Source organism: Lepisma saccharinum, chromosome 8 (assembly GCF_977018435.1).
Source record: "Lepisma saccharinum chromosome 8, izLepSacc3.1, whole genome shotgun sequence".
Classification (NCBI taxonomy): Eukaryota; Metazoa; Arthropoda; class Insecta; order Zygentoma; family Lepismatidae; genus Lepisma; species Lepisma saccharinum.
The window spans coordinates 94133541-94149042 of record NC_139236.1 but is presented as its reverse complement, the minus strand read 5'-3'; the positions used below and the strand labels follow the sequence as shown (position 1 = coordinate 94149042).

Sequence of the window (15502 nt, the reverse complement as noted above, 5' to 3'; positions counted from 1 at the left end):
CACGAACCTCTCAACGCCACTGTACCGAAACTAATTTTCACAACCTCTTTAACGAGTTTCTTTTACAAGGTTGACGAAGGATAATTCTCTCTCTCTCTCTCTATGACTGCGTGATTAGAGTCTTGTGTTAGAGTCCTGGACACGGGAGTGATAATTCAGAAATTCTCCACTCGTCCTCATCGTCGCGATGGTAAAATAGCGAGGTAGAAAATAAAAATAGCGTCTCTGAAAAAAGCATACGTGAAATTCTGTCTGTAAATCTCGTATTCATTAATGCGTCATCTGCATTATCTAGATATGCATCAGGATATACTTTCTATGGGCGCCGACTTGTCAAAATTATTGGGGGGAATCTGATCACTGAAATAAATTTATGAATGACTCACTCTCTCCCTTTTTAAGTTTTGGCCTCAGTGTACGGAATCTCATAAAAGCTAATGAATTCGTCAAAAATATCAAAATTTTTATTCACGGTTCGAATGCAGAATATTAATTGTTCACGGATGGATATGTCACAAGTTTCGTCAAACCATAATAATAGCAAAATATTCCCGACTTTTAATATCTGCTACCACGGAGCGCAAAACAGATCTCCTAATATATCAATGATCTCGTTCTGAATGTCATGCGAGAGCCATTTAGCCCGAACGTCCCATCCACTACCCTAGTTCATGCACATCGTCTTTTTTTAAACTCTTTTTAGTAAAACATTTAACATTACTCAATAGTAATAAGTCATGTGTTTTGCTGTTTCTGTTCATAGCCCCCCAAATTTGATGGTTTAGCGTTCTCAGACCCCAAAGTTGATGGTCTAGAACATTTCAAATGTGTATTTAAAGTTAAGTTCATGTGGCACAATTCAGAGTAAACTTTAAAAGAAATTCAAACTAATACATTAGATCCTCTTAAGCAAAATTATTTGGAGAGCTCTGCCCCCACATCGTTAACATTGGGAGGGGGCTCGAGCCCCCCAAGCCCCATGGAGGTGGCGCCTATGTATCTGAATATACTATCCGTTATTCTCCAGCGCATTTGAGGCTGGGCTCGTAGCTGTCCACTCAAAAAACTCCGTACAGAAAATTCGGTTTTGGGACCAGCCAGTTTTGAAAACTAGACTTTATAAAGGGAAACTTCGAAACTGAATTTTTCGATATTTTTTTTGGAAGAAATATTAGTTTAACAAAAAAATGTTCATTTTTCGTTTTAGAAAAAAATTCGAACTTTCTTTTCGTTTTCAAAAAAACGATTTTTCAATTTTTCGAAAAAAATTTAACCGTGCCTACTGAAGATGTCTCTTTGTGAGTGTCTGTTCCATCATCAACCACATCTCAACATCATTTCCCCTCATCGTCTCGATTAGCCAAATGTGACAGAAAAGGGATGTGAAATTACAATAACCTTCATTCGGCCATTTGTCGACAATCCAGAGACGACGCCAAGGGCCTCCAGAAAAGTGTCTCCTCCCCCTTGACTCTCTCCCAATTTTTACAAAAAAATATTTTGACTCGTATGGCATCATTATTACCATGTGTGATACTCTGTATCAAGCGATCAACTTAGAAACTTTCGAGATTTTAATCCTCCCCCTCATCTGCTCATTCTTACCCCCTTTCTGGTGTAGCCATTGCGACCATCCCTACTGTAAATAATTTTATAATACTTGTATAAACTTCCATCGCTCGCTGTGTTGGATTGTGTTCGCAAATTCTGCCTGTGTAATAAATCTAATTTATGGTGGGATGATACGCATGGCACACACAAAATATCAAACTATTGGTTAGAGGCCTCACGTCCTTGGTCAGCCTCATCGTAAGAAGCTGGGAATGCGATGCCTGGACTGTGACGTGCTCGTGCGAACTGAGTGCGTTGAGGGGTCGGCTCAACATCTCGCCACGCATGGTTTCGGGTTGAAGTCTCAGCAAGGTGTCCTTTGTATGCATCTTATTGGTTGGGTTTATTTTACTTAGCTTTTCTGCTACTATTGGCTAATCGCGAAGATGAGGATGAGTAATGATATGATGAAATTGATGAAAGGACACTCTCAAAGAACACCCATGCCCACACCGGGATTCGAACCCAGGACCACTGCCGTTTTAGCGCGATGTGCCAACCACTCCGCTTGTATGCATCTGTTAATCACTTTAATCCAATCATAGTCGCAATTAGTTTAAAGATGAATAAAAGCCACACAGAAGTAATTTTGGTGACGCTATCGACCATGGAAGACGAGGTGTTATAAAACTATTTGCTTCTACCTCTACGTAACTTCATATACGACCCACACTCAGTGGAATTCGCTGCAGACATAACAAATCGTTACCCAACAATGCGTGGCTTGTTGTTTACCTTCGCGAGCATAAATGCGACACTCATTTTCTCATTCCACGGCTGCCTGCGCACGAAGGCATTCAGTCGTCCGAGCTTGAGTCAAGCGCTCGAAGCCAGTGCTGCCAACCGAATGATTGTTTTGATGAATTTATCACGATCAATATTTATCTAAAACCTCCGAGGGTTCCTCTTGGCTGTGAAATTGTTCTGCATTGTTTCCGTAAACCACAAAACAAAACTTTATGAACATTTTCTTTCTAAAAGGCAATTTTCCTTGCAGCAGGGAAATTTGGTCTCGAGTGGAACGTAAATTTTTATCAAAATGTTGATATGCCTCAGAAAAACATCAAGTTTTGAAGCAAAATTAAATTAGCCTGAACAGAAAAATACACTCTATTAGAAATCTCGAAATTGCAGACATTTGTCTAAACTCGTGGTTTTTCTGATACTTTATTATTCTCGAATTATATTTTTGGAGACACTTGAATTTGGACGATAATGATCCTCTTAGCTGAGAAATTTGCCAACTATATTTTTTTAAATATGCAATATCAAGTTAAATTTTACAAGAAAATTCAATTTTGCTAATATTGCCTTAATATTTCATCGTGGTTTGAACGTTTTTTATATGCGATATTAAGAAGCCGTAGACATAATTTTAAATGTTACATTTTTTTCAGAAACTACAAATAATAAAAATAATACAACGGTAGGGAATGACTTGCTATTCTTTTATTATACGTCTAATTTTAGTAGCCAGCCTTACATGCTACCACCTTTGTCATAATCTTTTCTCAGAATAGATGGACCGAGGAACGGCATCTTCTCTATTACATAACCGACGTCTCACTATTTCTAATAGACAGGATAACGCCGTAAGATACAGCACGCGTGAAGATCCTGTGCTGAAGATTGTTGTTAAATATTTATCGAACTTGACCTTGAGTTTCCAAGACGGTTGCATCACGAGACACGTAAATGACATGTTGACAATACAATTCGTGATCAACGGCCAATCTTCCCCAAATGTAATCGCCGGCGTCTCAGAGATGACGACGAGTTTTATGTAATGGAAGTTCACAGAAGGACCACATCTGGTGACAGGTGTTACGCCACGAATAGGCGTCGCTGCCTTTGAATGTTGCTGTAGAAGCTTCCGTAAAACATCTACTGTTAAAATTCAAGTGTTTGCTTACCATTTCTTTTTTTTATATAAAATTAAAATATGAGAAAATATGAAAATATACGTGATTGGCAAGTCCGTTGATGTTGAAATAACAGGATGAGAGGAGACATCTATTAAATAATGCAAAATCTTCCTTACGTGCCGCTAGAGAGAGAGATTGATTTTATTTTGATACTTCGCTTTTCTGCTACTTTTGGCTAATTGCGAAGATGAAAGGCGATAAGATGGAATTGATGAAAGGACATGAAACACACATGAACGGCACAGATGATTATACTCTCCGAGAGTCCTGGCGCCAAAGCCTCGTTAGTCTGAAAAATTCAGACCAGGATGTACTACGTGGAAGGCAGATTGGCATTTGTGTCTTTCCAAAGGATCGCTCCTTTCACCTTTGCAAACAGAAATCAGATGAAGATACAGGCCCGTAGCTAGAGGGGTGGCAGGGGGGGCAACTACCCCCCCCTGAGAGCCTGGTTTGCCACCCCCCTGTGAGAAATACAGAACATACTCCTACCTGAAATTCTCACTAATCTTTACAATTATATCCTCTATTACTCTAACAACATAACAAAAACACTTATTGATTTTGTGATTTATTAAGGTGTGTGGGATTCTGAATAATGTCGTACTAGGATTAGGGGGAGAAAATCCCTTCCTGATTCAGACTTCGGGAAATGATTTCGTAATTTCCAGTATTTAGAACAGTTGTGACATTTTGAGAAGTCTTGTATGAAAGGTGCCTAATGTTTTTGGATGTTTTCTTGTATGTGTTGCTATGAAGTTTGAACTGCTTAATCTTTAGTTTCCGAAGTCTGCCTATTGGTAATAGTGATTCATGTGGTAGAGAGTGGGAGTGGATATTTGATTTCTGTTACTTAGCGTTGCCTTTCTGCCACTTCGAGCTAATCGTGACAATGAGTGATGACGTGAAATTTATGAAGAGAGACTCACAAACAGTGCTGCAGCCACAGCAGAGGGCAGGGGCATTATCCCTCCCCCCCCCCCAATTTTGGTCGGAAGTCCAATCTGGGGGGCAAACATTGAAGTAAAGAAACATGACTAGCAGAATCTAAGAATAGCAGTACAAATGGATACTCAAGATGGAATTAGTTTTCAAGTTTTCCTTTATTTTTTCTTCCAGACGACCAAGGGCAGTTGCAGGGAGCACAGAGGGGCAATTGCCCCCTCACTTTCAAATTTTATACAAATAAAAGTACATTTCGTAAAAATTTCTTGCTCGCTTCGCTCGCAAGTGCGAATTCTGCTGTTCTTATTGTCCAAAGCCCTGGGAGCCAAAACGATCTAAATGAAAAAAAAATGTTAAAGAGAATGCCATGGCACCCCGTGAAATTATTTGCGCCCTATTAAATCAATATTGTTTTCAGTTTGCAAATATTTGGATCTAAAGATTTTCCTGCTCGCTTCGATCCCAATATGATTCTTCTCTGTAATGCATTCTAAATTACCAGTGAGAGAAGTGAGGCCAAATATATACTTCAGATTGTTGCTGCTTAAATGCACGAACAATTCTTTTGAGGAAAAGGAGCGCGCACATTTGAGAGACAATTTGGCGTATGAATTGATCATGCCCCTCTGTACCCTGCTATATCTACCAATGCAACACAATATATTAAAAATTTGCCCCCTCTAGGATTGACTTTGCCCCCCCTAACAAGAATTCCTGGCTACGGGCCTGTGAAGATATAATAATAATAATTTTAATAATAATAGAGCGGAACGTTTATCAATTCCCGTGAACTTTTCTAACAAGAGTCGCCCCTTTAAAATTTTAATTTTGACTCAGTTGTTGCAGAGGGAAATTTTCAGCAAGTTACTTATATTTATATGATGTGGTCAGCGTAAGGCGCTATAGCTATGTCGGAGCATAGGCGTGCGCAGACCCTCTGATTATGGGGGGCGAAAGCCTTGATGAAAGTTCAGTCGGGAAACAGGAAACTTCATTTATCTCATTGTTTGTTTTATTGTATTTATGGGTCTATGTAATAATAATAAAATGCAGCAACATAGAGGCAGCATAATTGATGAATATGGAATGCGAGACTGTTAATAACAATACATTTGACAGAACGAAGCGGGATAGTTCAATTGCATTGGAAATAATTCCCCCCTCTCTTGTAGTTGCTTGCAACTTTCATCGGCTTGAAAATACTTCCTTTTCTTTAAGAGTATAATATAGTTTAATAACGGCGATAAGATTCTTCTACACTAAATTTTTAAGTGAAAGTAATAATATAGGGACATTGACGTTTGGAAATGGAGCGGAAGATGGCCACATCTCCCCCTTAGAAAACGAATGCCAAGCTAAAAGTATATACTTCACTCGTATAATTTGATTTCAGTCAGTTATTTGCATTAATTCTCATAATGCGGATTCAGAATCGCGATAATTTCAAATTCAAGTGCTGTTTTTTGAGGGGCCAACACTATTATCGGGATAGTAATATGCCTGGAAAAATACTTTGCTTGCCTCTTCGTGAAAAAAAATATTCGGATGTTCATGATTATGGGGGGGCAATTGCCCCCCCCCCTTGCCCCTCCCGCCGTGCACACGCCTATGTGTCAGAGGTCCCAGGTCCTAACCTTGGTCAAGGCGTGAACAATTTTATTGCGTTCATCCCATCCTGTTCATCACTCATCCTCAGCGTGCGAGTAACCCTATAGAAATGCGACATAAAAATAGAAGAATATTTACTTTTAGCGCCTTGTGTGAATGTGAACACGTATCAAGAGTCCTATCGATATCTCAGGAATTATACCGACCGGATATCAGCAGTTGATGTCACGCAAACTATCATATTTCAGAAGCTACAAAACCTTCGAACAAGAAACCCCATTGTATATCACAGAAACAAAAGAATGACTGAGCACTCCAGACATTGGAGAAGGTCACGATCAACTTTTATGGTTTTTAATTGCTGTCTCATCGTAACATCCGAAGGCACAAACATCGAATGTGGAAGGGAGGTGCAAGATACGTGACCAATCATGGCATTAAGCCTATCTTTGTAAGGAAGCAGTGAAGTCATAGTGTAATGGGAGAAGTTGTCAGTCGCTCAGATAGCATTGCACAAGAGCAATGTGGGACACGCATTTGCATTTTTAGCAGAGAACACGCCTCTGTTGCCATAGTGAAAGAGCGGCTGACAACCTGCGCAAAGTTTGATTTTAATACACAGGGTGCCTGACAGCAGTAATTGGTGTTGTTCAGTTGATGACACTAAGTACAAATTGGTTTGTCCAAGCTTAAGTACGTCCTTTGCCCAAGTATCCAGACCTACAGGTTCGTAGCACTGGAATATGACCACCGCAAATTCAACTCAGCACACTTTTATTACAAATGTACGTTTACTATTTCTGGATTTTTAAATAATGAATAATTTACAGCTATTGAGGGGGCTTGCCTGTAGGTTATAAAACTACGCTCCACTATTCTTTCTCTCTCTAAACAAAAAAACTGTGTGATGCCGGGAAAAGTTCCATGAACTACATTAGTAGGAATCTGCGAGACCAAAATTAATAGACAAATAAGTACACTGTTCACATAATCGGGTATAGGTAACCCAGGTTGTCAGTAAATGTTATCTGTCGCTTGTGTTCTAAGTTCATTGTCGCCTCCAACACAGTGAAGTTTTTATAATGAATTTTCTTTATTTTTTTTGCCTCGGGTGGTGTATGGGGTGGCCCTTTCCGAAGACACCCAAATATTAACCTCCCTTCCATGGTTCACCCTGGACTTCATTTTGCAGACTAACAAGGCTCTGGCGTCTGGACCCATGGCTCTGTGGGACTTGTGTACCGTCCATAAGTGTTTGTGAATGTCTATTTCATTTTATCACGATTCATCGTCATCTTCGCAATTAGACAAAAGTGCAGAAACGGGAAGTAAAATAAATGCAAAATCATTTTTTTCCCTAGGATTATACGGAGCATCGAATTATCGATACTTCTGCATTAGGGTTACCTTAGAGATTTATAATTATAGATTTTAATTGAATTTCCGCACGTATATTGACAAATATATTATAAAAATCCTTGTGTTATCCATTGCAGCTTGTGCCTTCCGTGACCAACACAACCGCCGCCATGTTCCTGAGGGCTTTCTTCCGGCGGATCAGCCAGGACTTCCTCCACAAGGAGCTTCTTCCTCTCAAGATCCTCTTCTTCGTCCACTCCTCCAGTAAGTCTTCTGTCTTCTCGGTGGGAGAATCAGTAACGTCTGTCAACTCAAGTTTACATCTGGAGAACTGTACGATCAGTCATTTGCGTTCGAGAATTATTATTGTTTATTCCTTACTCTCCAGATCTCGGAAAATATAGATGTTTTACATTCTAATAGTATCTTTTGGATTCATTATAAAAGTTAGAAATTAATTCAAGGTCCAGTAGAAATTTGGAAAGTGATGATATTTAGTGTCTGCACATCTCATATACGTCTCCATGACTGTCCTTCTGTCTCTCTCTCTCTCTCTCTCTCTCTCTCTCTCTATATATATATATATATATATATATATATATATATCTCACTGCTGTACTATACCCATTTATATAAATCATGTTTTTTAAATGTTCATATGTTAAGAATTTGAAAGAAAATTTACATAACAATATTTATCGAAAAATAGTATGGTTTTTCACAATAATAACTATACTGCTCTTATGATTTTGCACGAATAAATAGCCTTTCCACCGTGATTGAGCAGCACTGCGGACTCACGGATGCGAAGAAGCACTTTCATTTCTCTCTTTCTTACTGTTCTCCTCTTTCTATCTTTTCTCTTTCTTTTTTCGCTTGTTCATCCCTCTCCGTCCTCTCTCTCTCTCTCTCTCTCTCTCTCTCTCTCTCTCTCTCTCTCTCTCTCTCTCTCTCTCTCTCTCTCTCTCTCTCTGCTTCCCTCTTTTCTTTTTCGTTTTCTCACTCCTCTACTTTCTTTACTTTATCTTTTTCTTCTTCTGTTACTTTATCTGTTCATCTCTCTTCTCGGATATTTATATTTTTTCTGTCCTTTTTCTCCCTTTGTCTTTTCCTTTCTTTCTCACTGATTCTTTTACATCTTAAATTTTTTTCTCCAGTTGTCTTATATTTCTTTCTCTCTCTTTCCTTCAACTTCTCTCTCTTTCTCCTTATCCGTCTGTGTGCTACTTCTTCTCTATTATCAGTGATACTGAGAATTTCTCGTACTCATAAGCTATTTGGGTGGCAGGAGCGCGAGCTGTGACTCTGTGGCTAGGCCTCCAGGTCAGGGCTCGTGTCATCCTGTGAACCTTGAATGATTGTGTACCTCTTTGCAGCGATATTCGTCCTGTACCCGTACCTGACGATCCACATGCGAGAGCTGGGCATCAACGTCGAGGAGACGGCCATCATGAATTCCGTGTCTCCTGTCGTCGCCATCTTGATGCCCCCGTTGGCCGGGATGGTTGCTGACAGGATAGGCAACTTCAAGGTGAGGCTCTGACAAAAGCAGTTGCATGTGCTCTTTCCAGGAAGTGTTATTTCTGTTCAGCCACCAACTTTTCCTCAAAACTAGGGGTGGTAGAGAGACGAGATGAGATGTCCTTATTACGTATGAAAAATCACGTCAATATAAAATATTCATATTAAAAATACATATAGTACAAAACAAAAGAGGCACTAAATGAATAGAACGTAATCGAAAATGTGTAACAACAATACACCTTCATATATATACAATTTAAGGGATAGTATCTGTATCTTATCAAGGGTGCACATAACCTTAATTGTTGACGTACCCACCAAGTTTTATCAAACACAGAAAATACTACTCAATGCAGGGGAGAGTTGCCTTTTCTCCAGCCATCTTCCATCGAACTTGGCGTTTTGAATAAGAAACGCGAGGGAACAACTTTTCGGTGGTAAGTTTCACCTACAACTCACACTTTGTATTAGAAACTTTAAAAAAACAAGAAACGAACGAAATACGACCCTATTGAGGTCCGAGGCCTGAAAGCGACTTCGAGTCCAATTGTGAGCGTCTTCAGGCTATCCAGACCCAAATCCGCGAAGCTGGATCAACAATGGAATTGTGGGACTCCCACAGATTGCTACAATGTTGACTCTCTGCATTTGATATTATATACTGTATGTCCAGAATGATGTTTTAAGGGAGAATGAGGGACAATACCCCTCTCTGCTTTCCGCAATCCCTCTAATTGTAAATTTGTGGACTGAGGGAATTTTGTAATTTATATATTTCCCCAAAACTTCCAGGAAGTTAGTTAAATTCCCCCCACCTACTGGGAATATTTCAAATGCTACCCTGCATTTTCTCCAGACCGTTGGCAAGTTACGTTCAACGTGCAGAAGCGTGTTTCAGTCCAGAGCACGTTTGATATTTGCGTTGATGAAACACATTTGCCCTGTTTTGAAAGGTCCGACACGAATCGCGGAATGTTACGTAAGAGCCGAGCAGGATGCGAGCGTGTTCCTCGCCGCCCAAGGACACAGCCACCTGGGAACATCCGCGGTCGGCGGCCGACCGCTTCCCCAATTTGGGAACCGCGAGCGTGGTTCGTTCCTTGAAAACTGCAGACAGATTGAAAGGGTGGATTGAAAACTCCACGGGGCTTCGGCCCGCCTCCAGGCTGACCCTCACATAACGACACTATGCGGGAAATTTTAAAGCTTCACGCAAACTCAAACTCGTGTTTATTTCATTTTAGGAACACGGAATCAAAGTCGTAGTTCAAGTCCACTTTATGCTCAGATAAGCTAACCGCGACTGAACCTACTCCTTAAAGTAGTATCCGAATCATTCTTCTATGCGCCTCTACGAGAGATCTGAACCATAGACCATTTGGTTCCAAATCTTAAGTATTTTCTCCAGTCAGTCGCTGAATAATATGAAATTTCAATTTGCATTTTTGCCTGCTTTCCTATTTTTAACTTAACAACATTGCTAAATTTAGTTGTGGCCCTGCTATAAATTTTGTTTATTCATTTACTTTCGACTTCTTTTACATGGCTAAGTTAATGCCTTCTCTTTCAGTTCAGTTGTAAGTTTTAAATCTATAACATTGCAACACAAAAAAGTAATACAGGGTGCGGCAGAAGTCATTATACAGTTTGAAATTAGCGCCATCCACGTCAGCCGATAGATAGTGCGCTGGTTCACTCGTTATTTAGTGAAGCAACTCAAAGCCTTCAGTCGACAAGGAGGTCTGGTCACGTGAGCACCGCGCGTATGCTGTGGAGCGGTTTTTCAAGAACAATGACGTAGCTACTGCAACGAAACGTGACTTCAGACGTAAGTTTAATATCGGAAGAAATGGGAAGGTTTCAACACGCCAGACAATTTTAAATTGGGTGAAGGCCTTCAGAACCACCGCATCTGCTAACAGTAAGTTGCGCCCCGGCCGTCCACGTGCCACTAGAGATTCTGCGCAAGACGATGGAATATGTTATGCAGCGTGCAGAGATACGTTTGCAGAACAATGGAGCTCATCTCACTGACATTATTTTCAAATCGTGAACAGCAAATGAATTGCTTTTGTATGTACCTTTCAGCAATATAAGTGTTTAATCATCAGTTTATATTACAATACATAGTTCTGGAATTTCAAACTGTGTGTTGAATTCCGCCGCACCCTGTACAATTTGGGATACATAAACGCAAAATGAAAGGCATACGCAAATGAATCCATGTTAATGCTTTTCGAATGAGAGCATTATATTGATTGATTGATTTAATTGTTGTTTTAAGTCCACTATGTGCATAGTAAGGCTAATCGGGACTAGACCTACAGTTTAAAGTGGGATCCGGACTACTGTGCCATGTGCCTCCACCGGGTATGGAACCCGGGACCCCTTGATTACAAGGCAACAACGCTACCACTGCGCCATAGGGGAGGCCAATAGAGAGCATTATTGATAAATAAATAAACAATAAATCAATTCGGTCTCAGGTTTGTTTCTTAGAGAGGATCCTGCCTGTATTTATGGGGTGATAGGCACTCCGTGGTACAAAATAGGGATGGCCAGATCCGGATCCGAAATCCGGATCCGGTTGGTACCGGATCCTAAAGATCCGGATCCTAAAATTTTTCGGATCCGGATCCGGTACTTTTGGATCCGGATCCAGAATTTTCGGATCCGGATCCGTTTGCCATCCCACATGCGCTTCTTTGGATAGTAAGAATGTGCTTATAACATATTGTTACCTGCTAATATACATATATATATATATATATATATATATATATATATGTTCGATACCCGGTGGAGGCACATAGTGGTTCGGATCCCACTTTAAACTGTAGGTCCAGTCCCGATTAGCCTCACTGTGCATAAAGTGGACTTAAAACACCAACTATATATATATATATATATATATATATATATACATACATACATATATATATTGTAGTGTGACGTCGGGTAAGGTATTGGATCGAGTCACGCCGGGATGTAGCTTAGATAAATACGATAGGATTTAAGTTTGAGTTTGTGAGTTTGTGTAGCAAATTATGTCATCCGTATATGCAGATATCTCGAAACTATCTAGACCAAATAAAAGTATAGATATTATATTGTTTATGATTTGACTATTTGTTTTCAATATATATAGTGTGTGTGTGCGCGTGCGCGATTTGTAATTAATTAATACACTTACAAGGGAGGTCTAAGTCTCCCCCTCCGATTTCCATGAAACTTGGCAGGTGTATAGAGGCCCCCCCCCCAAATGTCAAGATGAGGAGAAACTAAAGTGGGGATCTGACCCCGAAACCACGTAAATATGGCATAGGAAGAAACAGGGGGCATAGGGCCTCTCTATACACCTGTCAAATTTCATGAGAATCGGAGGGGGACACAGGGGTCAGATGATCCTCACGTCAATTTGTCCTCACTTTGACATTTGAGGCGGGTTTTGCCCCCCAAAACAGTTTTTTAGCCGAAAAAAAAAAACTTGTATTTCTTCCTTTGGGCCCCTCTATACACCTGCCACGTTTCATGGAAATCGGAAGGGAACAGAGGGGTCAGCCCCACTTCAATTTGTCCTCATCTTGACATTTGAGATGAGGTTGCCCCCTAGAACAAATTTTTTGCCGAAACGAAAAAACACGTATTTCTTTATTTGGGCCCGTTTATACACACACCTGCCAAGTTTCATGGAAATCGGAGGGGGACACAGGGGTCAAATCCCCAATTCAATATGTCCTCATCTTGACAATTGAGTGGGTTTCGCCCTGTAAAACCGTTTTTTAGCTGAAACAAAAATTTCTTCCTTTGGGCCCATTTATACACACACCTGCCAAGTATCATGGAAATCGGAGGGGGACACAGGGGTCAGATCCTCACTTCAATTTGTCCTCATCTTGAAATTTGAGGGGGTTTTGTCCCCGCTAAAATCGTTTTTTAGCTGAAACAAAAAAAACACGTATTTCTTCATTTGGGCCCCACTATACACCTGCCAAGTTTTATGGAAATCGGAGGGACACAGGGGTTAGATCCTCACTTCAATTTGTCCTCATCTTGACATTTGAGGGGGTTTTGCCCCCTAAAACCGTTTTTTAGCCGAAACAAAAAAACGCGTATTTCTTCCATTGGGCCTCACTATACACCTGCCAAGTTTCATGAAAATCGGAGGGACACAGGGGTTAGATCCTCACTTCAATTTGTCCTCATCTTGACATTTGAGGGGGTTTTGCCCCCTAAAACGGTTTTTTAGCCGAAACAAAAAAACGCGTATTTCTTCCATTGGGCCTCACTATACACCTGCCAAGTTTCATGAAAATCGGAGGGACACAGGGGTTAGATCCTCACTTCAATTTGTCCTCATCTTGACATTTGAGGGGGTTTTGCCCCCTAAAACCGTTTTTTAGCCGAAACAAAAAAACGCGTATTTCTTCCATTGGGCCTCACTATACACCTGCCAAGTTTCATGAAAATCGGAGGGACACAGGGGTTAGATCCTCACTTCAATTTGTCCTCATCTTGACATTTGAGGGGGTTTTGCCCCCTAAAACAGTTTTTTTTAGCTGAAACAAAAAAAAAATCACGTATTTCTTCATTTGGGCCCGTTTATACACACACCTGCCAAGTATCATGGAAATCGGAGGGGGACACAGGGGTCAGATCCTCACCTCAATTTGTCCTCATCTTGACATTTGAGGGGGTTTTGCCCCCTAAAACCGTTTTTTAGCTGAAACAAAAGTAGTATAATTGATACTATGGACAGCGCACTTATAGCGTAGAAAAGGCGAGGCTATTTGATTGAACAATCCGATTTACCTACACTTAAAACAAAGGCAAAAAAGACTTATACCCTAATTCTTCAGGTGTGATATGCTCTAAATTTTTAAGAATTTGGATTCTAGTGTAGAAAAGGCGAGGGCTCTCAGAAGAAAAGGCGAGGCTATTTGATTGAACAATCAGATTTGCTTACACTTAAAACAATGCCAAGATGGGGCTTGTACCTCAATTCTTCAGGTGTGATATGCTCTGATTTTTAAGAAATTCTGAGTTTCTAGTGTAGAAAAGGCGAGGGCTCAACAGATAGATTTACCCATACTTAAGACAATGGCAAGAGGGGCTTATACCCTAATTTTTCAGGTATAGAGGTTTGGGTTTAAGTCCTCATAAAATATGAAGCCTCCCCTGATGGCAAAATGATAATATTGTTGTCTTGTAAACAAAAGGCTCGGGGTTCGAGTCCTGATAGATTGAAATACATGTGGCAAAATAATATGTCCACAAGTGAGATTTTGAATAATTACTGCTAGTTGATAGCTCCCAGATCTTAAACCCCCCCTCCCTCCTCTGCTCAGACAGTTTCGGCCATGTGTGTAAAAGCTATATCTGTGTGATTGTTGTTTATAAACTTGTCAATTTTTGATATTGTTTTTGGCAATATTTCTATGCTCTATAACTTACAGATCTAATTTAATATACAAATTTGAGCTGTAAGTTATAGAGCATAGAAATATTGCCAAAAACAATATCAAAAATTGACAAGTTTATAAACAACAATCACACAGATATAGCTTTTACACACATGGCCGAAACTGTCTGAGCAGAGGAGGGAGGGGGGGTTTAAGATCTGGGAGCTATCAACTAGCAGTAATTATTCAAAATCTCACTTGTGGACATATTATTTTGCCACATGTATTTCAATCTATCAGGACTCGAACCCCGAGCCTTTTGTTTACAAGACAACAATATTATCATTTTGCCATCAGGGGAGGCTTCATATTTTATGAGGACTTAAACCCAAACCTCTATACCTGAAAAATTAGGGTATAAGCCCCTCTTGCCATTGTCTTAAGTATGGGTAAATCTATCTGTTGAGCCCTCGCCTTTTCTACACTAGAAACTCAGAATTTCTTAAAAATCAGAGCATATCACACCTGAAGAATTGAGGTACAAGCCCCATCTTGGCATTGTTTTAAGTGTAAGCAAATCTGATTGTTCAATCAAATAGCCTCGCCTTTTCTTCTGAGAGCCCTCGCCTTTTCTACACTAGAATCCAAATTCTTAAAAATTTAGAGCATATCACACCTGAAGAATTAGGGTATAAGTCTTTTTTGCCTTTGTTTTAAGTGTAGGTAAATCGGATTGTTCAATCAAATAGCCTCGCCTTTTCTACGCTATAAGTGCGCTGTCCATAGTATCAATTATACTACTCCTATGCCATTTGATTTGGTGATCATACCCTCAGCCACATTACAGTGAATATTCAGTGTCTCTATGGCTAAGAATTTAGGTATATTCATAGCAGTGTGTTTGATGGCCGGTTCAAGTTTCGTGTTGTTCTCAAAGCCTAGCAGCTCTCCTATAGTACCCAGATGCACTGTCTCTGTAGCAGATACAATTTCTACTCTGTGAGTGACAGAATTTTGACTTAACACTATACCTCTGGGTAATTGAGCATTTAGAGTGGACAGATTATATTGCCCTGGAGTGATGACAATTTTTTGATCCCCTACTGCAATTGTGTTGTTGTGGTGCGT

General features: G+C 40.1%; 1 protein-coding gene across 3 annotated transcripts in view; it reads left to right on the top strand.

Moving 5' to 3' along the window:
- LOC145991312 (uncharacterized) overlaps positions 1 to 15502 on the top strand; it is a 49775-nt gene that overhangs the window by 10202 nt on the left and 24071 nt on the right. For all 3 annotated transcript variants that reach the window (XM_083127311.1, XM_083127310.1, XM_083127312.1), the window contains exons 2-3: positions 7586 to 7712; positions 8825 to 8979. In XM_083127311.1, the coding sequence (XP_082983437.1) occupies positions 7619 to 7712; positions 8825 to 8979 (249 nt within the window). In that variant the 5' untranslated portion in view covers positions 7586 to 7618. The remainder of the gene's footprint in view (positions 1 to 7585; positions 7713 to 8824; positions 8980 to 15502) is intronic.